Source organism: Cheilinus undulatus, linkage group 17 (assembly GCF_018320785.1).
Source record: "Cheilinus undulatus linkage group 17, ASM1832078v1, whole genome shotgun sequence".
NCBI classification, from domain to species: Eukaryota; Metazoa; Chordata; class Actinopteri; order Labriformes; family Labridae; genus Cheilinus; species Cheilinus undulatus.
The window spans coordinates 5,502,521-5,528,267 of NC_054881.1; the positions used below are offsets into that span (position 1 = coordinate 5,502,521).

General features: G+C 41.0%; 1 protein-coding gene across 2 annotated transcripts in view; it reads right to left on the reverse strand.

The window, feature by feature from the left end:
* ttc28 (tetratricopeptide repeat domain 28) overlaps nt 1-25,747 on the reverse strand; it is a 192,892-nt gene that overhangs the window by 74,442 nt on the left and 92,703 nt on the right. For both annotated transcript variants that reach the window (XM_041810875.1, XM_041810876.1), the window contains one exon: nt 5,754-5,901. In XM_041810875.1, the coding sequence (XP_041666809.1) occupies nt 5,754-5,901 (148 nt within the window). The remainder of the gene's footprint in view (nt 1-5,753; nt 5,902-25,747) is intronic.

Here is a 25,747-nt window from a genome sequence, read left to right on the forward strand (position 1 = left end):
AAGGTGCACCCTATGTACGCGGTCCGCCTGGGTTTGGATCTGGCCTGTGGCGCTTTACCGCACTGTTTCCTATTCTGTTCACTGTCTTCCACTATCAATGGAGGCATAAAAAGCCCCAAAAAACACTGCTGGATTGGTGCTTTGCTCCCAAAGAAATTTTTCTGTTAAAGCCATAAAGTGAGGTTAACAGATGCATTATTCATATGAGAATCAGACAGAATTTGTTATTAAATAAACACTAAACAGAATTTCTGTATCTGAAACAGACTTCCTACTACCCCTTTGGTGGTAGACTGGTGATTGGTACCATATTTTCACCCAAATTACCTTTAAGATGATCACTGGTGCTAGCATATCTGTTTGTATTTCACTATAGTGAGCAACAGTGTACATGTGTGTTAACGTAGGATTTATTGATTTAGTCCCTTCTGAACAGTCGGCTGATTTGTGCGACAGAAGGCCACAGATCTGAAATTAAACAGCTCCTTACCGCCATCTGACCCTCTGCTGTGCTGCTGTCGCGTCCCGCTGACTTACAACCTGTCACATGTTAAAGTGTACTGGGATACAACCAGTCTACCCAGTCTGGACCAGAGAGTCACAGCAAGAAGGTCAGATCTGAACATTTTCAAGTCCGGTCTGTCCGTTTATTCAACTTTTAGCAGTGATGGTTATTCAAGGCTGGAGAGGAAGTGAAAAACATGCAGCATCTTTCATCTCCCCTTTAGCATACCATGATATTCTGGATGATATTCTGGCCTGTCATTGAGCTTGGATGGCCTGTCTGCAACTTGGACAGTCACTAAAAAAGCTGAACTGCAAAATTTGCATTGGTGCTGAGTGAATTTGAACCACAAAACCGCACAATTACATGTTTAAGACAGAAAAAACTTACTGTTGCATCTAAAAAGTTCAATGAAGGAGAAAAAAATGCAGCATTTCTACTTAAAACACCCTAATATTCTGCTGACTCAGCCTTATAAAGTCTAGTGTGGGTCATTTTAGCACAACAGGTTCACGTGGCAGAGAAGATTTAGGATAGACTCATGCGATCAAATGGTAACTTTAATTTCAGACATGGCCGGTAGGTAGAATCTGGGATTTTAGGGCGTGTTTAGTTGTGCATTATCAACAAAAATTCACCATAAATTTGAATGAACAGGAAGCTGGCTAAATTGTTATTTCAAACATCTGCATTGGTCCCAACTTTCAAGATCTCTATTTGAAGGTGAACAGCCTTAGAAGTGCTGCAATCAGCCTTTAAATACACACTTCATGGCCTACAGCCTCTTAACTGGGACTTTATGTCATGTCTAGCTGCACTTTATGCAAATGAGATGACCTCCAGCTGCTGTTTTCATCTAAAATACCACTCTAAATCAAGGTGATGTAAAATACTCACTTTTTTCAGGCAGCTCAGTAAACATCCCTCCGTAAAAAGTTGCTCGACCGCCTCTACTTTCTACCAACTTTCCAATCTGATGCCCTGCAGCATAAAAAGCCATAAAAAAGACATCAACAGACTCAACAGGAGTCCTGTACCCCAGAGGGGGCCGCCCTCCTTCATGCTGTTAACACTGCAGACCCTCTCTTCACTCCAACATGCAACCCCGTCCTCCTTAGTGAAGCATGAAGGCTCGCCAACACCTGATACTCGGCCTCTTCATTCTGAGGATTCCTGGCTTTGAAGATTACACGAGATCTGAGTTTTGGAGGCTGCAGCCCCGGGACGACCGAACAACCCCCCACAGAGCAGCAGATCTGCAGGATGGAGCCTTGATACATACGGTATCTGATCTTATTTGTTAAGAAATGCTCCTGTAACTACTTAAAACCAATCAGAGAGAGCTTTTTTCTTTTTATGCTGCTGCAGAAACTTGACTTGACATTTCACCTACACCTACATAATTCCAGCAAATAGACTTTATACAATAAAACAAAGCTGGCACTTTCCTATCTCAAGGATGCAGACTGTCCCTTAGCTAGTGGTTCTCAACAGGTGGGTCGTGACCCAAAAGAAGGTCACAAAGCTGTTTTCAGTGGGTCTAATGAGGGCTTTTGCTCTGCTGTGTACGTTTCTGACAGCAGAAAAGAAATAAAGATGGCTGTGAAATTTTTTTCCACTGAGTTAATCTGCAACTTTCATGCAGAATTTAACAGAACTTCTAAGAGTTTTTCTTCACGATTTTTTGAGTAGATGTAAGGGAATTTTCCCAAAAAGGTCAAGGAGTTTGTCTTTTAGTTTTTGGGGAGTTTTCCTTGCAGCATTCACCCCAAAACATTTGGTACTCTAACTATCAGGACTTTTCCCATGACCTCTTTGGTTTCTTTCTCAAGTAATATTTTTTTAATTTTCAACTGAAACATTAGGAAATTTTTAGGGATGCACGATATTACTGGCCTGATATCGGCAGAAATAAAAAATTTCTGCCAATATTAAAACCAATATAATGGCTGTGAACGTCAGCACATATCAACTGTACATTTTTGCCATTTGTACTAATAAGTTTGTAAAGTTTTAGACTTACTCTTTATGTTACATGTCTTATTTTCATCAGTCTTTTTGTCCTGTCAAATTTTGGACCATTTGCACATAAACCTTAGGCAATAACAGCAGAGTGCAGACAGTGTCCTATGTGTAAAAAGACACCAGCTGAATTAGTCTATTTAAGAAATTTACAGTGTAAATACCAAAGTGCAATCATGCAGGTGCACCTAGTGCTCAAAAACTAAAATAGTGGGGTGCTGATGGACTTGTGGCTAGGTCATTGTAAATGCAAATTCTGTACAGTAGGGTTATGGGCAATCATATCAGCACTTTACATAAACAGGCCACGGGCAAATATGCAGTCTTAGGCAAAGTCATGATCATGTGCAAAACATCACTACAGCACTATAATCTGACACATTTACATGTCCATGTTCATTAATGTGCATCTGTTCCTTCCAGTAAATAAATAAATGTCCAATATACAGCGGCCTCAGAGACTGTATTTGTTTTGGAATTTTCCTCCAAAAAGTCAAGGAGTAAACCTTGAAAGTTTTGGGGAGTTTTCTTCAGGGTTTTAGCCCCAAAATATTTGGTACTCATTTTTGGGACTTTTCCTATAAATCTAAATAAATAAATAAATCACTTGGTACATCGGACTTTTACCAGTAATTATCATGACTTTCTCCAGAACCTCTCAGTAGCCTTCTCCAGTTATATATTTTTTTAAATTTTCAATGGAAACATTGGGAAATTTGGTTAAATCTTCTTCGAAAGGAAACATTAAGAACTGTTCAGTGAAGCTGTCCAAATAATTTCTATTCACTGTCACATGCCGATTTTTCCTCAATATTTTTTCCTGTCAATATTTGTACTAATTGCATGTATATATCATGCAATAGCCACATATTGCATGTGGTGTCTTGTGTGTTCAGTGAGAAGAACACAGGAGCCAGCTGGACTTGACTCTATTTAAGAAAAGACTGAAACTTGCAGTGTAAATACCAATGTGCCAGCATGCAGATGCACCTAACTCTCAAAAACTAACACGGTGTGGTGCTGATATTCTTGTGGCTGGGTCATGCCTGATATACAGTGGCCTCTGGGGCTGTGTTCGTCTTAGAGTTTTCCCCAAACAGTCAAGGAGTTGCACTTGATATTTTGGCTAAGTTTTCTCCTGGCGTTTCCACCAAAAAGAGTTGGTACTCATTTGGTACTTTGGAGCTTTTCCTATAAATCTGAAAAAAAAAAACAAAAAAACAAACAAACCCCAAAAAACACCCAGTACAAAGGACATTCACCAGTAATTATCAGGACTTTCTCCAGAACCTCTCAGTCTTCTACACTAACATATTTTGAATTTTCAATCAAAGTATTTGGGTGAAATCTTTAAAAGAAAACATTATGTTAAGTGAAGCTGTCCTGTAATTTTTAATCTCTTGCATGCCAAATTGCCCTCAGTATTTTTCTTGTCAAATTTTATACTGTTTGCACATATATGTCATGCCATAACAACATACTGCATGCAGGGTCTTGTGTGTTCAGTGAAAAGAACGCAGGAGCCAGCTGGACTCTGCTCTATTTTAGAAAAAAAAAAAAAAGTTTGCAGCAGGCGCACCTAGCTCTTAAGAACTCACAGTGGGGAGCCGATGGCCTGGTGGCTCCGTCGCACCCCATGCACAGAGGCTGTAGTCCTCCAAGTTTGCAACCTGAGTTTAAATCTGATCTATCGTATTATTTCCCTGCTCTCTCTCCCCCGTTCCCCTCCTGTTTTACCCACTTTCTACTAATCTAACTTTACATAATAATTAGTTAAAATCTCTCTGATTATTTGAGATGAATTAACACTTTTTAAAGTTGATTTAGCAGCAATTACTAAACCCTTTTCCTGATAATAATCCAATTTTTGAGCTTATGTTTGTTCCAGGGTAAAGACAAGATCTCTGACTACATTCACTACTAATGTGAGCCCTGATTCTGAATCATTCCCATGTTAATGTGGAGAATAGTGAATTTTCTGGCTGAGTCTTTCTCCATGTTTATTAGCCTGAATTAGCTCCTGGTGGAGCTTGTGATGAAATATTTACCAGGTAGATTTTAGTGTGTCATTGATCTCTGCGCCCCACTCTTCACCGTACACTCTAATGTGCAGGTCTAAACAGCATTAGGAGATGAAGAAAGAGTGCATACAATCAGGGATGGTTTGCAGGCTGGAGTTGGCACTGGATTATGTTTCCTGCCCTTCAGCTGTATCAGAATGAGAGCAATGCAGCTTTTTGGGAATAGACATCTACTTGGCAGGCTGCAGAGAAAGCCTTCACGTGGAATTTTGCATCTGTTTTTTTTTTTTTTTTTTTTACACCGGAGGGCTTTGCTGGTTCAGTATTCACAATATTTCCCTTTGAGGTAGAGTATGTCGATGCAGGTGGGGTATAGTGAGGATGAGAGTGGAGCTATCTGACCTAATGAGTGCTGCTTTTGTTACTGAGCTGGAAAATAAGGAGGAAATAATCACAGGGTAGGGCTGTAAGTCCTTGGTGACAACACCGGTTCAATATAGTCTTTCACTTTGACTCACTGAATCAACACGAAGCCAAAAAACACCTCTGACACTCCTGAATCACTAAACGAGCTGGAAAACAAACCAACATGAGAGACAATGTATGGTGAGCACAGGCCTTATGACCAGCTAGAGTAGTATGTGCACTCTGAGGGTCCTTGAGGGTCTTTGAATAAAGAGGATTCCTTATCAGAGTCCCGGTGCGCTCTCAGAAATCAAACAGCTGTGGATGTGAGACGTGTCACTCAACATGTGGAAGACGATGACACCAGAAGTCCAACTCCATGACTCTACAGCGCTCAGTATTTTCATTTTCTTTGAGCTTCTTTGTTTTCCCTTCTGTTTCATCTGGCTTGCTTGTTTTATTTATTTTCTCCGTGCTTCTCTCATCTCCTCCTCTGTCACATGAAACATGAATCCATTTCTCTGTGAGATCTCAATCACCAGAGGCAGCTCTTTACGTTTTCAGATCTCGGTCCCTGGAGGAGCTTTCTGAATAAAACAGAATAAAAATTTAAGTATTAACTTGACAGTTTCCCCAAGCTGCTACATCTCGCTCTCCTTCAACTTTCAAACGCAAACTTTCTGAAGAGGACACAAACAAGCGTTGTTTGTGTTTGCATGAATCAACGTCTTGTTTTTACACAGAGTGTGAAGGGAGAGATGAAGAAGGAGGAAGACAAAGAGTGAACTCCACTAACATACCTCTGAGGGGCGACTTCATGGCGGCCTCCACCATGCCGACCAGCAGCTGGAGACTCTTGGGGTCCTGGGCCAGGCCGGAGGCGAACGCTGCCAGGGCGTCTGCATGGCGACCCAGGTACTGCAGGGCAACCCCCTGACGGAAGTAGGCCTGCAAGAAGACAGTTAAACATTTAGATGCTGAACGTCTTGACAGAGTCTTGTTGAGAATTAGTAAATCACTAATCCCAGTATAGTAGATGCACCCTACATGTTGGCTGTGCCTCCTAATGCTTTATAATCCCATCAGAAGATAACGAATGTTGGAGAGATGTCGAGGCCAGCTGTGCTGTAGATGTGCTCTTATTGTTCACTTTCCATGTTTGTCACAGACATTAAAGTTTTCCAGACTGCTGATTCTCAAAGGGTTCACCAGTAGCAGGTGGGCTTCAAGAGATCCTCTATAGCTTGTCTATATCAGTCTATATCTATGGACTGATGTCAAATACATCCCATGTCATGGAGATGTGAAACAGTCTATCTGGCATATCAGATTACTGATAGGTTGAAAGAGGCAAAAAAAGGATACACAGCAAATATGAGTTAAGAAAAGACAAGGTTGCACAAATGGGGGCTAAAATGGTGAAAAGTGGTTTAAATTGGCAAAATGACTGGTAAAATTGTGAAAAGTGGAGTAAAAGTAGTGAAAACTGGTCTAGTGGCTCAGTTTGGCTTAATATGGCAAAAAATGGCTAAGAGTGGATGAATAAGCAGAAAAAAGGTGAAAGCAGATAAAAAGTGGCAAAAAAGTTGGTAATAACTAGCAAAAATGGGTTTCAAGTGGCAAGAATTGTCAGAAATAAGTGGGAAAAATGAGTGGTAAAATGTTGAAGAGCTGTTAAAATGCGGCTAAAACCAGTGGTAAAAATGGTGAAAATCTGTTGAAAAGTGGCTAAAATGAGTGGTTAAAAATGGTGAAAAGTGGTGAAAAAGTGAGAATAATGGGTCTAAATTGGCAAAATTAGGCTAAACGTGGCAAAAAAATTGGTCAAGAATGACAAAAATTGTGAAAAGCTGTTAAAAAAAGCAAAAAAGTTGGTAATAAGTGGCAAAAATGGGTTAGAAGTGGCAAGAATTGTCAGAAATAAGTGCTGAAAATGGATGGTAAAGTGTTGAAAAGCTGTTAAAATCTGTCTAAAAAATGTAATTAAAAATAGGGAAAGTGATAAATAAAAATCACAAAAATGGGTCTAAAGTAGCAAAATTAGGCTGAAAGTGGCAAAAAAGTGTGAAAAGCTGTTAAACAGTGGCAAAAAAATGGGCTAAAAGTGGCTAGAATAGGCAGAAATAAGTGGTGAAAATGAGTAGTGCAATGGTGAAAAGCTTTTCAAAAGTGGCTCTAAAAAAAGCTACTAAAATGTGGCTAAAATTAGTGGTAAAAATGGTGAAAAGCTGTTGAAATGTGGCTAAAATGAGTGGTAAAAATGGTGAAAAGTGGTGAAAAAGTGAGAAAATGGGTCTAAAGTGGCAAAATTAGCCTAAAAGTGGCAAAATGGATAAAAGCAGTTAAAAAGTGGCAAAATGGATTTAAAGTGGCAAAAAATGGCTAAAAGTAGCTACAATGGGCAGTAAAAATGGTGAAAAGTGGTGAAAAAGTAGCAAAACTGAGTCTAAGGTGGCACAATTTGGCTTAGTGTGGCACAAAAAATGGCTAAGACTAGCAAAAATGGGTGGTGAAAAGGGTAAAAGCTGTTAAAAAGTGGCAAAATAAGTAGCAAAAATGGGTTAAAAGCAGCATGATTTGGCAGAAATAAATGGTGAAAATGAGTAGTGAAATGGTGAAAAGCTGTCAAAAAGTGGCTAAAATGAGTGGAAAAAATGTTAAAAAGCAGTTAAAATGTGGTAAAAATGAGCCAAAAGAGGCAAAAATGGGTAGATTAGGTAGTGACGGGTGTTGAAAAATAGCAAAATTTGTCTCAAAGTGTCAAACATGGGTTTAATGTTGAACCAAATGTTGCAAATTAGGCAGAAAGAGTGATGAAGAGGGGTTCAAAAGTGGCAGGAATAAATAATTTGAACCTCAGAACCTGATAACAGCTTCACACACGTTCAGCTCCAAATGAAGACTGTTAGCTAGGACGTTAGCATCAATGCTGACTTTTTTGTGTTTTTATTCAGTCATGTTCAGTTCCATCTAAGGTCCAAACTGCCACATTTTTCATTAATTAAACCTGAGTGGTTGAATAATTTCAGAAATGTGGGCCACATTTCCTCATTAAGGATGTGGCAGTGACTCCTGAGGTTAGATGAAAACTACTGACCCAGTAAAGACACACAATTATAAACCTGAGTAAATATACCTGCAGGGATGACCAGAGTCAGAGGGGTACATCGTTTAGGGATGATGAATTATTGTGCTAAATATAATGGAAATAAATCCAACAGTTCTGAGTAAACACCAAGGTTTCAAACTGACCGAGTACAGCGGACTGAAGCTGCCCTCCCTGGAGCCCAGACTGGCTTCATACTTAGCTGCATACAGTCCTAATAATGGGAACACATTTCTACATTCTCTACCACTTCCTCTGAATAAAAAGTATTTTATTTAGGTCAGACGGGTTAGAAACACCCCAGAGGTGTTCACATCTCTGAAATAATTAAAAGCCCATTGTGGCTGAGTGTGAGTCCAACCTGCAGAGCACAGATACAGCGTCGACTCTCTCTATCCTATAAACACACAGACAGCACACTTCATTAGGAGCCCTCGTGCATTTCACAGCAGCATTAGAGACAATGAATCATGACATCATATTCATGAGGAGACACACAAACACAACCGGAGCAGACTGTAACTTAATTGTCCTGTCTACCTCTCTCTCCACATTGCCGTTTTTCTCCCCCATTTATCATCCCGCCCTCCCTCCTCCCACTTAAACATAATCTGTCATGACACTGACTGAATGAAGACAAAGAGAGGAGGAATTAGATTACATGGCAGCTCCTGTCCCGCCTGACACTTCTTACGAGCGGCGCTGTCTTTGTCCCGTCGTCGTCTTCAGACGGCTTCATTGAAACGAATAGGGCCCGGGGTCACGTCTAATCTAATGCATTAAGACTTCAGAGTCGTGTGTTGGTGTTGGAGCAGAATGTGAGCGGGGCACGCTGTCATTTCAGTGTTGATTAACACAAAGTGGGATAAATGGTTGGTAATTACAGCTGGAACAATATCCTTTAAAACACTCAGCACTGATTGGACTAAAGCCCTAACAGCTACCATCATAATACAATTATCCAGATTTGTTCTCCTTCTGCCCTTTTCACCTACACTTCCACTTGAAAACTTCTACTGCAGGCCACAGCCCCTCTGTACAGCTGGATGAACCCAGAAATGCTAGGATGTTTTCTGCATTTCTGTTGTTTATGCACTTTCTTGGTACAAACCTAAATAAAAAGTCAGATTTAGCCTGGTATACACTGTGTGTCCTGGATGAAAGATGACCAATCATGGCGATATCTTTGGTCATGGCTCTAAAACAGCGGTCCTTTGTCTCACTGTGTGCCAGGTTGACAGACAGCCGTCCCCATGATCTTGCGACCAAAGATAGCCTGGGACGACCTACGTCAACTAACCCAGTGGTTCTCAAATTTTTCAGTCAAAGGTGCCAGGAACCAGGGACCCCTACTGTACCTGAGGGTTGAACAGCCATGCATATTCAAGAATAGTCATGTGCAGACAAGGCTGATCCTAAGGGGGAAAAGGGAGAAGTTTCTGGGGCCCAACTGGGGACCCATGAACTCAGCAAAATCATTGTCCATTGTAAATTTAAGCTGTGATAACCATATATTATATTTTCTTTTACCTGAATAATAACCACTCTTATCGAAGCAACAAGTATCTTGTTTAATTCATTTGTGCTGTATGCACAGCCTTCTTAAAAATGTAAATCCCTTGTCTTAAAAACAGAAGTAAAATGGATTAAAACGGCAAAAAATGGGTAGTTAAAAAGGGTCAAAAGCAGGTGAAGTGGCAAAAAAGTCTGTCATAAATGGCAAAAATGGGTTAAAAGTGGCAAGAATTGGCAGAAGTATGTGGCTAAAATGAGTGGTAAATGGTGAAAGGGGATCAAAAAGTGGCAAAACATGCATCTAAAGTAGCAAAAAACAAAACAAAACAGGTGAATAGTGCCAAAAATGGGTGGTAAAAATGATGAAAAGCAGTTAAAAAGTGGCAAAAAGTGAGTGGTAAAATAGTAAAAAATGGCAAAAATGGATTTAAAGTGGCAAAATTGGCTAAAAGTGTCAAAAAATCAGTGGTAAAATGCTGAAAAGCAGTTAAAGACTTAAGGATGTGGCAGTGACTCCTGAGGTTAGACGAAAACCACTGCAAGAAACACAGTTATAAACCTAAGTAAATATACACTATATTGCCAAAAGTATTCACTCACCCATCCAAATAATTGAAATCAGGTGTTCCAATCACTTCCATGGCCACAGATGTATAAAATCAAGCTAACATAAAAAATTCTAACGTGGGTTAGAAACTGGATTTTAAAAGGAGCAGAGATGGGTAAAAAGTGGCAAAAACTAGAGAAACAGGGCAAAAATTAAACAAAAGATGGCAAAAAATTGATATTGGTAGCAAAAATTGGGCTTAATAAATTGTAAAATGTGGTTAAAATGAATAAAAATGGGCATAAACGGTGTTAATAGTGGCAATAATGGGTCAACAGTGGAAACAATGGCAGGAATTGGTTTAGAAGTGGAAAAAACAGGCAGAAAAAGTCTAGTAATGGGTTTTAAATTGACAAAAATGGGTTTACAGCAGCAAAAAAGGGAGAAAAGTGTTGGAAGAAAGTGATGAAAATGGGTTAAAATTTGGCTAAATTGCTGTAAATAGTCAAAAGCAGGTAAAAAATAGTCAAAAATGGGTTTACGGTGGCAAAAATGTGTTAAAATGGGAAAAAATGTTGGAAAAAGTGATGAAAATGAGTTAAAATTTGGCAAAACTGCTGTAAATAGTCAAAAGCAGGAAAGAAAAAAGTCCAAATTGTGTAACATTGATAGAAACTGGCAAAATTGGGTGGGAAAAATAGTTTAAAAGTGGCACAACACTACTTTTACATTTATAACCTAAAAACAGTTTGACACACTTTTCAGGTCCAAAATAAAATCACTGTTATTCAAGATTCTAGCAGCAATGCTACTGACCCAACACACATGCACTGATACTGTCAATAAATCCCAGCTGGGCAGGGCCCATTCTCTGGGTTTGGCCAGGCCTGTGTGCAGACTTACCTTTTAGAGTTTTTTTTTAAACATCACTTTGATTTCCAGATAAATCTTGCTGAAAATGACCATGTTTTTATTCCCATGTAACTAATGTTTTGCATAATTTCATAAGAATGGGTCAAATATACAGTTGGAAATCATTTAAAAACATTTTTTAAGGTATCTGACGACCCCCTCTTAGTGTCTCACGGGGGTCCCGACCCCAACATCGAGAAACACTTGACTGACCAACCAATACGAATGCAGCAAGAAATGACAACAATAAACGCGACACTGGCGCTAACAAACAAATAACAAAGCATGATTTCAGATGTTTTTCTAGACAGTCAGAATGACTTTGATGTTGCTTTCTGAAGCGTTTCCTGACCAGTCAGGACATCCCAATCCCTCTAGTTTATGCTGGGCCTTTCCCAAGTCTTCTCCCAGCTGGGTGTGCTGGAAGACCACCTGGTAGTCAGTCCAGCTCCTCTCCTTCAAAGTTTGATTGTGGCACATTTTACAGGACAACTTGTTAAACTCTTGTTTTGTTGCCAGATATTTATTATTCATTTACTGTCATTGCCATGGCTGTGTTTGTTGTGCTTCCTCCTTCCCTCAGCTTGTTTTTGACTGGCTATTACTCAATTCAAAATAAAAATTCTACCTGTAACTGCAAATCTTTCCTCTGTGCTCACAACAAACAACAGGATTTATGATCATGGATTTTGAACATGATTAACCCTTCATGCTCTAAGCTATTTCATGCTATTTTTTTAAACCATGTTGTCTCTCCTGGACTTTTTGTCCTACAAAACTTGTAAAACATCAACCCTGTGGTGAACAGTCAAGCTGTGAACATCATTTTTTTAGGGACAACCTGGGCTTTAAATGTATGTGTGATGCATTAATATGCAACTTGAATGTTTTTTAAAGTCATGGGACTCTAAAATTAAAAGAAACAAACTCAAATATTTGCATGTGTGACACACAGTCAACAATAATGACTAAGACTTTTTGCAGACACACATTGTCCAATCTCTTTGGGGACCAAAAGGTAAAAAATTATGATTCTTTGACAAAATGCTTCAAAATGTTTACATATTTACAAAACAGCAAAACTTTGTATTAGCTCTATTTGTCCCATTATTCAAAGAAGTTCTTTTCTGCAGGGACAGAGGGCCACATTGTGGGCTCTCACAATCACACAGTCTGGGTGCAAACTACCAAGGGATTCGACTTTAACTGTTTATTCGGCTAATCTTGTGCATCCCTTCACAAAAACTCCCCACAAAAATCACAAAACGAGACAAAAACCTTCTATATGTCAGGAGGAAAACCATTTTATAGCAGCAGCAGGTGAATGAGTCATATTTTCCTCAAAATCAGGACAGCGTCTCCGCTTTAGCACCCGGCTCTGATGCCAAGAGAGCCTGCTGAGGAGAGAGAGACAGCAGGCTGGCCTCTGACCCTCATCCAGGCTGGAGAGAGGAGCAGCAGGGCTGGACCGAGATGAGGAGTCGGGCTGGTATGGAGGAGCATATGGACGCCCCACCTGTCTGCCTCCACCTCTACTTAGCACTGCCTCTCAAATCTGTCGCCTCCACACTGATTGGCTGCAGAGCTCCTAATTCAGGATGTTTTCTTGATTTTACTTTCCTTGACGGGGACGGGGAGGATAATTTCTGTCAGATAAGGATGATTACACCAAAGGAGAAGTTATAATCAAGGTGGCGATTATCTCTGCATGTCTGTGAGTGAACGTACAGAACAATGGAGGGAGAAGTGTCTGTGCGAGCTTTCTCCCTCCATCAGCGGAGTAAACATGCCAGATCCAGACAGAAAGTGACAGCAGGAAGAGTCTACCTCCATCACCTCGTCCTTCCTGCTGCTCACACACATCCTGCCTATTAGCTCAGTCTGGCTACACTGCCTGCTATGCTCATACGGGGGGGGGGGTACAGGTCCAGACAGCCTTTCTCCCCTCCTTGTTATTTTTTTCGTCTGTCTCTCAGCGGTGTTCTGGAGCATCTCTGAGAAATCTTGTCAGATTAGAGTCGCTTCACAAACACTGCTAGTTGTCTGAGAAGAGCGTGTGCTCACAGGTATTTCACACTGACTCCCAACTGGGTGTTTAGACAGCCTCTTCAATATCAGCCGACAGCTCTGAGTCAGTTACAGTGAAGGGATCAATAAGAGGGACAAGGCAAATACTGATGCGTCTGTGAGCGTATGAGCAACTACAGTACTTACATCTGTCTGCTCCAAGGCTTTGTGTCTCCTTTCTTTGTTAAAATAAAAGCGTCCTCAGAGCTACATCCATGTAGAAAACAATCTAAAACCTGGATTTACTAACTGACTATGATATGCCTCTGCAAAGTTTCATAAGCATCATATCATATCATACCACACTGGACTGAACAGACAGTATTGCATTGCATTGTGTCATACTGTGATGCAGATTTCACCCTGGCTGTAGGACAGTGGACCAGCTCTTTGCCTTTGCGGGGGGGGGGGTACTACAGGAATATGGAGTCCCAGGGCTTCTGTGGTGAGCCATCAGGTCCCTGTATAATCAAAGTGAGAGTTGTGTTGCATCCTAGGAACAAAGTTGAGCACGTACCTGGTGCGCATTGGCCTCTGCAAGGACTGCCCCATGTCTCCAATCCCGTTTGGAATTTTTATGGACAGGATCTCGAGGCACGGCCAGGGGGAGAAGGGTTTTTAGTTGGGTGACCTCAGAATTCCATCCCTGCTTTTCACAGATGATGTGGTTTTGTTGGCTTCTTCAGCCGGAGATCTCCAGCGGCTCTGGGGAGTTTTCTGGCTGAGTGCAAAGCAGTGGGGATGACGATTATCACCTTCAAGATGGACGATGGTGGGGAGGGTGTCTTTGGCTCAAGTGAAGGAGTTCAAGTATCTTGGGTTCTTGTTCACGAGTGAGGGTAGAATGGACAATGAGATCGACAGGTGGATTGGTGCAGCATCGACGATATAACAGACTTCGTGATGAAGAGGGAGCTGAGCTGGAAGGCAAACTCTCAACTTATTGGTCGATCTTCCTCCCAACCCTCACCTATGGTCATGAATTCTGGATAATGACTAAAAGCAGTTGGAATGAGATTCCTCAGGAGGGTGTCTGGGATAGGGCGAGGAGCTTGGTCATCTGGAGAGATCTCAAAGTAGAGCCGCTGCTCCTTTGCCTTGAAAGGAGCCAGCTGAGGTAGGTCAGGCATCTGATGTTCCTGGTAGACTCAGGACTTGTTGGAGGGATTATCTATCTCATCTGGCCTGGGAACACCTTGAAAATCCCCCAGATTGAGCTGGTAAATGTTACTGGGGACAGGGATGTCTGGGTCGACTTGCTGAGCCTGCTGCCACTGCAACCCAGCCCCAGATAAACGGAAAAAAATAAATGGATGGATGAATCATACTGTACGGCATTGTACTGTATCGATCATAAAATCCATCAAAGCATTCATGCGATCCTTGGATGCACAGATGTATAGATGGAGGACTTGAAAACATAATGGCTCCAGCCTCAGGTATTGCTGACACAGATGCATAAAAATTTAAGCTGAAAACTTCCATTTTATGTGATTCTTAAAAACAAGGGATGCACGATAAACTAATATTTCTAAACTCACTTTAGCCAATACCTATACTGATGTATACACACCTTTTCAGGGATGCACAATGTTATGGCATATACACTATATTGCCAAAAGTATTCACTCACCCATCAAAATAATTGAATTCAGGTGTTCCAATCACTTCCATGTTCCAGTGAAAGGAACTCTGAATGCTTCAGCATGCCAAGAGATTTTGGACAATTCCATGCTCCCAACTTTGTGGGAACAGTTTGGGGATGGCCCCGTCCTGTTCCAACATGACTGTGCACCAGTGCACAAAGCAAGGTCCATAAAGACATGGATGAGAGAGTTTGGTGTGGATCAACTTGACTGGCCTGCACAGAGTCCTGACCTCAACCCCATAGAACACCTTTGGGATGGATTAGAGCGAAGACTGAGAGCCAGGCCTTCTGGTCCAACATCAGTGTGTGACCTTACACATGCACTTCTGGAATTATGGTCAAAAGTTCCCATAAACACACTCCTAAACCTTGTGGAAAGCCTTCCCAGAAGAGTTGAAGCTGTTATAGCTGCAAAGGGTGGACCAACGTCATATTAAACCCTATGGGTTAAGAATGGGATGTAACTTAAGTTCATATACGAGTCAAGGCAGGTGAGTGAATACTTTTGGCAATATAGTGTATTAGCTTAAAAAGTGAATTATTGGTATCGGCATATACATTCAGCCAATGTTAAAAACCAACATTTTAGCTCTAGAAATACGCCTCTATACTCTTCAATTTATTTCTGTTTTAATTTTTTTCAGGAAATTCAGGTTTCACCTTTTTTAAAAATAGGAATATGGGTGAAATCCTGGCTAAGAATATTGTTCAGTGTTTATGTTCACTCACATGTTTGTGAGTTGTACAAGTAAACAAAATCCAGTTTTCAAGTCTGCCCTCTTTCACTGGCTATTGCAGTTCAAGTTAGGGATGAGACCGATCCGATCCAATATCGGTATCGGGTCCGATACGGATGTAATTAATAGATCGGATATCTGACTGACGGCGCCGATCCAAGCGACTGATCGAAATCCATCCTACAGTTTGCGATAGACCATGAACGCACCACAGTCTAACACGTGACAGTCTGTGAGCTAGTATTAGTCAGGTATGTTTTTAGTGGTATAGTTACCTAGTAGATTAAACGTAGATCTATATTTAGAATAGTCAAAACTAGCCTAAAGATGAGAGAACACAAACAAGAGTGGGTGTGACGTTAGCCTGATAACGGGCGGCACTAGCATTGAAAGCTAGCACCGCCTGCCTTGTAGCACCCTATAATGTAATAATTTCCTGATAATGTAATAAAATTTGCCCTTGACTCATTCGAAAATGTAATAAAACCCAATAATGTAATAACTTAACCAGTAATGTAATAAAATATCCTGACTGATATTGTAACAACATTTTTTTCAAACCTGATAATGTAATAATTGACAATGATATTTGGCCTCTTTTCACTTCGGGTGAGTAGTCATACGTGAGCTTAACCCTCGACAGCCAACATACCTCTTTAATTCCATTTACTTCTTTGGAAAACTGCCATACCGCTGTCTTCCTACTATACGCTAACAGGTTAGTCGTTAGCAACCGCCGTCCTTCTCATTGCTTATATCTGGTCAAAGGTCAGAGAGGAAGGCTGCGACCATTAACTGAAGCTACAGCGGTCTCTAGTGGCGGGGGGTTTATTAAAGAGCATTATAGACAGGGATTTATAACTTATACTCAGTTGTTGTTGTTTTTTGGATAATGCTGAAATTTATTTTTTAGTAGTTCAAATAAATTTGTATGGAATACATTTAAATTCAGTTCATTTTTGTTTTTTTTTTGCTTTTTAATAAGAGGAGCTGGGTGGTTTACTACAGCCTCATCTAACCTCACACATTATACCAATAACAACAATTTATCGGAATCAGAACTGAAAAAAAGTGGATCAGTGTATCCCTAGTCCAAGTTCAGGCTGATAACACTTAAAGAGAGTTTGGACAAAATCCCGTCCAACAAGGCTTGAACTGGGCTGCAAATCAGTCACAAAATCTGGCTTAGACTATCTAATACTCAGCCAACATTAAACTAAATGACCCATCACAGCAGCCCATGTGATTCTGCAGACATTGACACCATTATCCCATCAGGAGAGAATACTTTACGTAACTGGTTGTTGGATAAACAGTACTTGGCAGCTTAGTCAGAATCTTTACAATAGTGGAAGTAGGAATGAAATGGTAACTGCTGGTAAAATCCCCCCATGATTAGTAATACCACTCTACCTGAGCTTTAATATTGTAGTAGAAATTGTCCTGGGTCTGTCTTCCAAGGAGACTTAAAGATGCATCCTTAGGTACACTCAGGACATAAAGAAAACTTGTAGAGACAAGGAGACAGCACTGTTCCTCTGCTCTGCTCTATTATGCACCATAGCATTGCACTGTTTGTCGGAGCATGGGGCAGAGAGACACAAGAGGAAGTACTGAGCAGTTCTGCTGTCTCAAGGTTATTATGATTCCTGCAGAGACAGAGGCACCATCAAAATCAAATCTTGGAGAAACTTCCTATTCAAACTCACCAGTGTCAAACTGGTGAAGCAGAAAATCACCAAAGTCATAAGATTTCATCCGCTGGAGATAAGGATCATCATCCATAATTTTCAAGGCCATCCACCCCACACTTCCTGATAAAGTTCAGCCCGAACCAAAGCAATGGACCAAGCTAACAGCTATAAAATGGTTAGTGGAGTTCAGAAGGGACATCACGGCAAACAGACTGAAGGACAGAGAGAAATACAGCAGGAGAGGTAGTATATTTTGGAGTGTCAGAGCAAAGGATGCACACCGGATGAACAGATGCTTCAATTACTGCTCGTAACTCACATTAATCGAGAACAGATGGCGGCACAAGTGGCGGGAGAGAGAGAGAGGGGTGGCTACGAGCGAGAGAGAATCACATAAAGCAGACATGATAGAGATTGATGTCTCTGCAAATACCAGAATCTGCCTCAAAACACACAGACTAATCCTTTACGTGCATTTCAGTGGGACACAAAGAAGATAGAAGCTTAGTTTTTACCTGGGGTAGTGGGGAAGGAACAAATTTAGAAGTGTTAGAGGGTGTGGAGGAGAGAGAGAGATGTCACCTTGTGTAATTTATGGAGGAGGAGCTGCAGCAGGAGTCATGTCCAATCTTTCTCTAGGGACAAAAATCATATGGTACACAAAAATGACTGAAAAAGTATAATATCAGAGAGAAATAACATTAATCTACCTTCTTAATCTGTAGATTAGAGGTGTTACTAAAGGATTACACCAACTTTTCTAAGCTCTGGTTTTATTTTTTGGATTTTGGCTGCAAGATTGAGCTGACTTAGCAGAATAAATAAAATTGCCTTATAGATAATACTCTGTAATTAGGAAAGATTATACTAGTCAGATGAGCAGGAAGGCTGCACACAAGCCAGCAGTTTAGTTGGATAATCTAGACTTTTATTTGGAAGTCGCTCCAGAAAATGGGTGCCAAATTGTTGGCAGTAATTGAACAGGAACATGCTAAGAGTGTTAAGATAAGAGACCAACAGTTGAAACTTAAGTCTGGGTAGTAACATTTTTCTTAGCCTCTTTTTATGGTCTAAAAAATTGGCAACAAATTTGTTTTTTGTTTTTTTTGAGAAGTCCCACTAAACAGACAGTTGATGATGGTATTTTTTGCTGCCAGCAACTGTAATATGTTGTGACATTACAAAACTTTAAGGGATTTTGCATTCAAATGCATGTTAAAGTGTTACTGTAAAGAGCCTGTTTCCTGATATGGCTCTTTCATAATAAACAGGGATGTTCTGATTCCCAATACGATTCCCATACCAAGATGTTGGAAGTACTAACTGTGCAGAGTAGCAAATTATTTTAGACCTGTATTTGACTCAGAACATGGCTCAACAAATAGAATCATAATGTGCAGCATCTCTGTGACCCTAAAATTGTTTCTCTGCTGATTATTTAGGTCAGGAGTATTACTCCTAAATATTAAAATAACAGTAATACAGGGGGCTGAATCATAGGCTCTCTCTGTCTCTCAACATCGTGCTCTATCCGTGCAGCATGACGTGATTATAGAACTGCAACTGACTGACAGACCCTCACAATGAGTACACAATATGGTGGTTAGCATTCGAGCTAGCGGTGACAAACGATCGAAATTTGATTAAATGGATACAAAAGACGTTCAATGTTGCGTTCACTGGTGTGGATCTAATAATTAAGGTCCCCAAAAGTCACACGAGTTCCAGGCTCACTGAAAAAGCTGCCGCAAAGATTTCAAAGGCATTGTAGCGCCACATTATGTCACAGCGCCACATTATGTAACAACCCTAACCATAGGACTTAGTGTTGGCTCCAAGGTATGCCCTTCCCAACGACCTTGCCCTAACTCTAACCGCTTAGTGACTTATGCCTAAACCTAACCCCCCTTCAGGGCTCTAGACTGAACACCTAACCTTAACCCTAGGACTTAAGGTGGGCTCCAGGGTATACCCTACTACCTTGCCCTAACCCTAACCGCTTAGTGGCTTACAAAATGCGGCATTATTACATAATGAATTGATAATGTATTACATTGTTACATAATCCAGCGTTATTACATAATGTGGTGCTACAGTCATCAATAATGTCAATGGGAAAGCACAGCTTCAGCTTAAAGATAATTAACAAGTAAGAAGCAAAGATTTATGGTTCAAAAGTTATCTAACTTTTGATAAACTGTGTCACATCTTGTCTTGTACGGTCTGGATGACATTTTAACGATTACATTCAGAGAAAAACTGTCACACAGCCACCATTTTTGCTGCTGCAGTGTGTCCTTTGGTTCTTCTTCGCTCCAGTTTACAGCGCAAACATTTAGCATGGCTAAACGAAGCAAAAGATAAGGCTAAACCAAACAGCATGGGATCAGTGCATAAACTCATGTACCTGCCGATACCAATGCCTGCATTTTAAGCAGTATTTCCGATACTGGTACCCATATCGGAACAACCCTTATAATAAAAGCATCCAAATCAAAACATGCTTTTCGACCAAAAGTACCACAAAAAAAATGTAGTTCAAGAACTTTCCTTAACCCTCTGAGACCAACGTAGTTGTACATAACAAGAAGCGCTGTTTGCCAATGACATTATTCATACATTTATAGAACTTCTAGAGGTTTCTCTAGTGAGCCTGGAATTTGGGTGACTTTTTCGGGCAATTAAAGAATCAATCAACACCAGTAACTCCGGTGATGTCTCCGAGCATGTCTTTGGTGTTGGGAGGAAGCCGAAGTACCTGGAGAAATGCACTCGATCTCTGCACTGGAGAGCGAATCAGGAACCTTCTTTCAGTGAGGCAACAGTACTAACCCCTGCACTGCTGTGCATCTCTGTCTTTTTTCTAATCCATTTTAAAAATCCACATTCAACTGTTTCTGCTGCTAGCTCAGCGTTAGCCTTAACAACCAATGGCAGGCTGATCAATCGTAATGGAGAGAAAGGGGGTAATGGTACGAATAGAGTCAATACAAAGAAGTGCAAGGACTCTTTTGTAAATCTGTGAATATTTTGGACCTTTTTTGTCACAGAATGATAGTTTTTCACTTTTTGGTTACCTAGTGATGTAAGAAAGTTTGCGTAAAAAAAATCTCAGTCATTATTGTTTACTGTGTGTCACATAAAAATCTTCACACATCACATCAGGTTGTCAAAGTTCTAACAATAAGATTTGATGCCTCAAATGACCAAACTAAGATCCAGTTGTGCATTAATGAGCTGGATGAGTCCTACTACACCTTGACTATTCCGCTGTGGTCCTCAGAGTGTCTTTAATAAACAACAAGAGATGCTGATGTCATCCTGCCATGGCTGAGAAACAGCGCTCATTTTGCCAAGTCAATCCCCCACTTATCCCGCGGTAGGTGATATAACGACATGCTGTGTGAGTTGTGAGCTGTGTGCCGTAAAGCTCGCAGAGTGAGATCATTATTTAAGAGCTGAGAGGGTCTGAGGGAGTCATTAAAAACAGCAATCTGTATTGTTGGGATCCTGCCTCTTTGTGGAAGTGAAAGCACCTTATTATCAGGGTAAAGTATGATCAAACAGTGAATATAAACCAGCAGACCTCTGTAGCAGCACAATTACTCACTCTGAGAATTAACAGCCCTCTCATCTAACAGGGTGAAGTGATTCAGACCGGTACTTCTAATAGACAAGTCAGCTTTTAAAGCACACTGGTGGAGGAATAATGCTGCTGAGCAAGCATTTAATCCCATAACTGGAAACAAACAAGAAACAAAGGGCTGCAAAGGCCATTTGGCTGAAAAGAATCTCATTTATACCTGCAGAACCGAGTCAATATGAGGGGAGAAGAAGCTCATACAGGGGAATTAATGCAGAGAGATAGGCATTCTGGCATCAACTAAAAGTTTTAAAAAATAAAGACGCTAGTAATGGATAGATAATGTGATAACTGGAAAATTAAGAGGGTGGATTTATTGTAAAATGGATGGATGGGTGGATGGGTGGATGGATGGATGGGTGGATGGATGGATGGATGGATGATAGATGGGTGGATGGTTGGGTGGGTGGATGAATGGATGGATGGATGGATGGATGGATAGATGGATGGATAATTGGATGGATGGATGAATGGCTGGATAAATAGAAGGATGGATGGATGAATGATGGCTTGATGGATGGATGGATGAATGGCTGGATACATGATGGATGGATCAATGGATGATTGATGTATGGATGGAGGAATGGATGGAAGGATGGATGGTTGAGTGGATGGTTGGGTAGGTGGATGAATGGATGGGTGGTTGGGTGGATGGATGGATGGATGAATGGGTGGATAGAAAGATGGGTAGATGGATGATCGATGGGTGAGTACATAGATGACTGATTGGACTGGATGGTTGTGATCAGTTGGATGGGTGGATGGATGGATGATGAATGCATGGATGAGTTGATAAATGGCTAATTAGATTGAATAATTGAAATTCAGATTGATGGACAGATGGGTTGGTGAATGGATGGATGACATATGACAATGGATGGAAGGATGGATGAATGAATGGATGGATAGTTGGTTGGATGGATGATGGATGAGTACATAGATGGCTAATTGGGTTGGATGATTTAAATCAAATGGATGGATGGACAATGGATAGATGGGTGAGTAAACTGATAGATGACAGATGATGATAGATGGATGATGGATGATGGATGGATGATGATGGATGGATGATGGACAGATGGACTGATGATAGATGGATGGATGATGACGGATGGATGATAGATGGATGGATGGATAGATGGAGGATAGATGAATGGCTAAGTGTATGGGATGATAAATAATCAGATGGATCAAAGATGGTGGATGGATGAGATGATGGTGCTTTCAGTGGTGTTTCTAGGTAAGAAGAAATTAAAGTTAAGAAAACTTTGGTGAATGTCAGACTCTCCTTAAAACTAAGAGGTTTAAAGAACAAATTTCTTCTAAGGAATGGTTGGTAAACGAGGCTGACTGATGATGTAGAATAAACTTGACTTTGCATTGAGTATCTTCTGAATGTTTTGGTAAAGGTCACTTGTTTCTCTGTGAAGTCCTTGTACTCTACTAACTTCCACCACTCAGTATTTCTACAACCACTTCTATTCACTGGCATCCGCACACATAAACAGTCTCTCTACACACACTCACCAACTGTTCCTTGGTTAATCAGCATGAATATTTATCACTGTTTCACTGGGACACTAGCTAAGAAGCAATAATTGAGTTGGAGTGGCCATAACCATCGTTTCCACTGGGACCAATAAAGATGTTACGCGACCAGCTGTGGGCTCTCTCACACAGACCTGCAGAGAAAAACTAACGCATTCATCAAATCCTGTACTGCAGCATTTCACAAGGAAAACTGAAAGTTTAAAGGCCTTTACACTGATAAAAGTACATTTAACTGATATAAATCTTAAATCATCAAGGACAGGAGTGTGGCTGTCTCCTCTGAGTGTGCTTCTGCACTGATGTTAGCGTGTTTAAGTGCATGTAACATATGCAGGATCATCAGCGACGCCTCTCCCATCATATGTTTAGGGACTTTAAATCTATCTGGAGCCAACAGATTAGGCGCCACCGTCTGTCTGATGTTGCACGACCTCTCGCCTCATTTAATGTCACCTCTCCAGTGTCGACTACCAAAGAGAAGAGTCACATATATATAACCCAGCTTCAGTGCAGAACAGAACTCCCCCTTACATTACTAGAAAACACAGATCATTAGCTCAACATCCAGCTTAAATAACAGGGATAAAAGAAGAGATTAAGAAGAGGAGTGGATTAGTGAAGCTTGCTTTTTGAGGAAAATTCTAGATGTAACCTAATTTTGTTTACTGTTGATACTGTAAAAAACTTTTTCGGCCCAAATGAGGAAGGAAATATCATCCACAGAAGAGTAAGAAAATATACTGATAATGTTTGCAGAATAGTCACTCTTCAGAAATGGCAGAAATTTAACCAGTGACAGCACTGACACCAGTTTACCGCCCACCACTCCACCAGCAGAACCACGTCGTTGAGCTCTACGACTTTCTTATCCTCCATGGGGCATCATCTACCATTCAGATAGATCCTCCATCCTTTCCTGCTCCTTGATAACACTATATGGACAAAAGTATTTGGCCTCATCTGTTACTGAATTCAGGTGTTTCAGTCAGACCTGTTGCCACAGGTGTATAAAATTGAACACCTAGCCATGCAGTCTCCATCTACAAACATCTGTGATCATAAATGGGTTGTTCTGAAGATCTCAAACTCTGATCCATTATCCCAGATAGTCCAGTTTGTTTCAAGTAGTGTAAAAGCTCACATGAACTCTGGCGCAGGTCTCGGTTAGCTTCCAAACAAAACCCTGGTGTGGTTCATTTGAGGTTTGAAAGCAAAGCAGACCAACTTGTGAACCAAAGGTGGAATGAAGTGGCATAAAGAGTAATAATTTACATTTTTATATATGTGATATAATACACTCAAATACATGTCAGTGCCCCGCTCGGCATCTGTGTAGCCATCGCAATACGTCATAGTCTCTCACTCACATGTTGGCTCGCCTTTTTCTTCGATGCTGATTCATTCGTCTCAGCTCACAGCCTTACTGGCTGCTCGAAATGCCCCAATGCAAAAGCAGAAACCCCAACACAGCATAAAGTTAGTGTTTTTTCATCACCTCCGCCAAGGAGGTTATGTGATCAGGAGGGTTTGTTAGTTTGTTAGCAACATAACTCAAATATTTATGGACGGATTTTTCAGGAAATGGCAGAAATGGCATAAGGAAGAACTGACAAGATTTTGGGACTGATCCAGATCACCGTCTGGATCCAGGAATTTTTTAAAAGATTCTTTACTATTGGGAGATAGGGCTAATGGCAGAGGTCTGCGCTCTCCAAGGGCTTTCTACTGTTGTTACCACTTTACAACAGGAGATGGCAGACATGAGTAACTTCAATCCCAGCAGCATTTTTTTGGGTGTGTTTCTTTTCAAAGTTTTGGAGTTAATAGAGTTTGAAAGACGCACGCTCGGTCAAGGAGACGAGTTGGAGCATAACAGAGAGAAAGTTGTAGTGAGAATACTCACAATGCTGGGAGGAATAGAGGCATTTTCACCCTCTGCCATGACTTCCAGTCGTCCAGAGACCATGGGTGAGACTGTCAGTGCATCTGTTGGGACCGGCAGGCAATGAGTCTGCCATGACAGGCCACACGTAGCGAAACCAATGCTTTGCCTCACCATGCTTCCACCCCACCAGGTAGGGAGTAATTGACAAATGCCGTGGTGGGCTGCACATGGGGATGTGGTGGGGGTATCTTGGGGGGGTTCAAATCACTGCGAATAGTGACAGAGATCGGGAATGAAAAACACCGCTGAGGTCAACACGTGGCAGAAGCCATGGGAGAAAAAGCACAGCCAATGGGGATGAAGGCTGCCTGGTGATGTCAGATTATGCAAATTAGATGACTGAATTTAGTCCCATCACAAAGCTTGGGTCATACTGAAGACTTTTAAAGGATTCTTTACTATTGGGAGATAGGGCTAATGGGGGAGGTCTGCGCTCTCTAAGTGCTTTTCTAGTTGTTTATGCGGAAAAAAAGACTGGCAGAAGGAGATGGGGTTCTGGTTTCCATAGGAATGTGAACTGAGACATATTTGAACCATGTGTGAAGTTACCACTGAGTCAGAGTTCATGCCTTTAACTCTGGGTGCTCCTTAAGGACGTACAGTGTGTATTCTTCATCAGTATGCATTGCCTTGCTATGCGGCTGACTCTCTGCTTTGTTCTTTCCAGATTGCCACAGATTTTCAAGAGTTACTGCAGCTCTGTCACGTGAGAAAATTTTTTTTACGCTTTAGCCTATTCTCTTGATGTTCTCGCCCATATTCAATGCCTCAGTTTCTATTCTGTACTCAATTCTTAAAGTAAACTTTGAATTAAATGAGTTTTGCTTTTACTTGATTCGTTTTTTTAGACCAGTACTTTAACTTAACCAGAGTAACTTTTACTTGAGTACAAGAGTGATATACTTTTTCCACCTCTGCTCTGCTTCAGCATACTAAGACATTTTGGGCAATGCTTTGCTTCCAACTGTGTGGCAACAGTTTGGGGAAGGCCATTTTCTACTCCAACATGACTGTGTCCCAGTGCATAAAGAAGGACTATGAAGACATGGTTTGATGAGTTTGGCGTGAAGAACTTGACCAGCCCTCAACTCCAGCGTGCTCCTTTGGGATGAACTGGAATGGAGATTGCAAGCCAGGCCTTCTGGTCCAACATCAGTGCCTGACCTCATAAACGCTCTACAGAATGAATGGACACACGTTCCCACAAACACTCCAAAATCTTGGAAAGCCTTCCAAGAAGAGTGGAGGCTGTCAGAGCTGCAAAAGGGGTGCAACTAAAGGTTAAAGTGCATGTATGTGAATGCAAAGTCATTACAGTCCTTGTTGGTAAGGGCCAGGTGTGACAGCTTTACAAAGTAAGCATTGGTCTTTATGTGTTTTTGCAGACTAAATGTTGAGTAAAAATGAAATTCTGCCCATCATGGTTGTG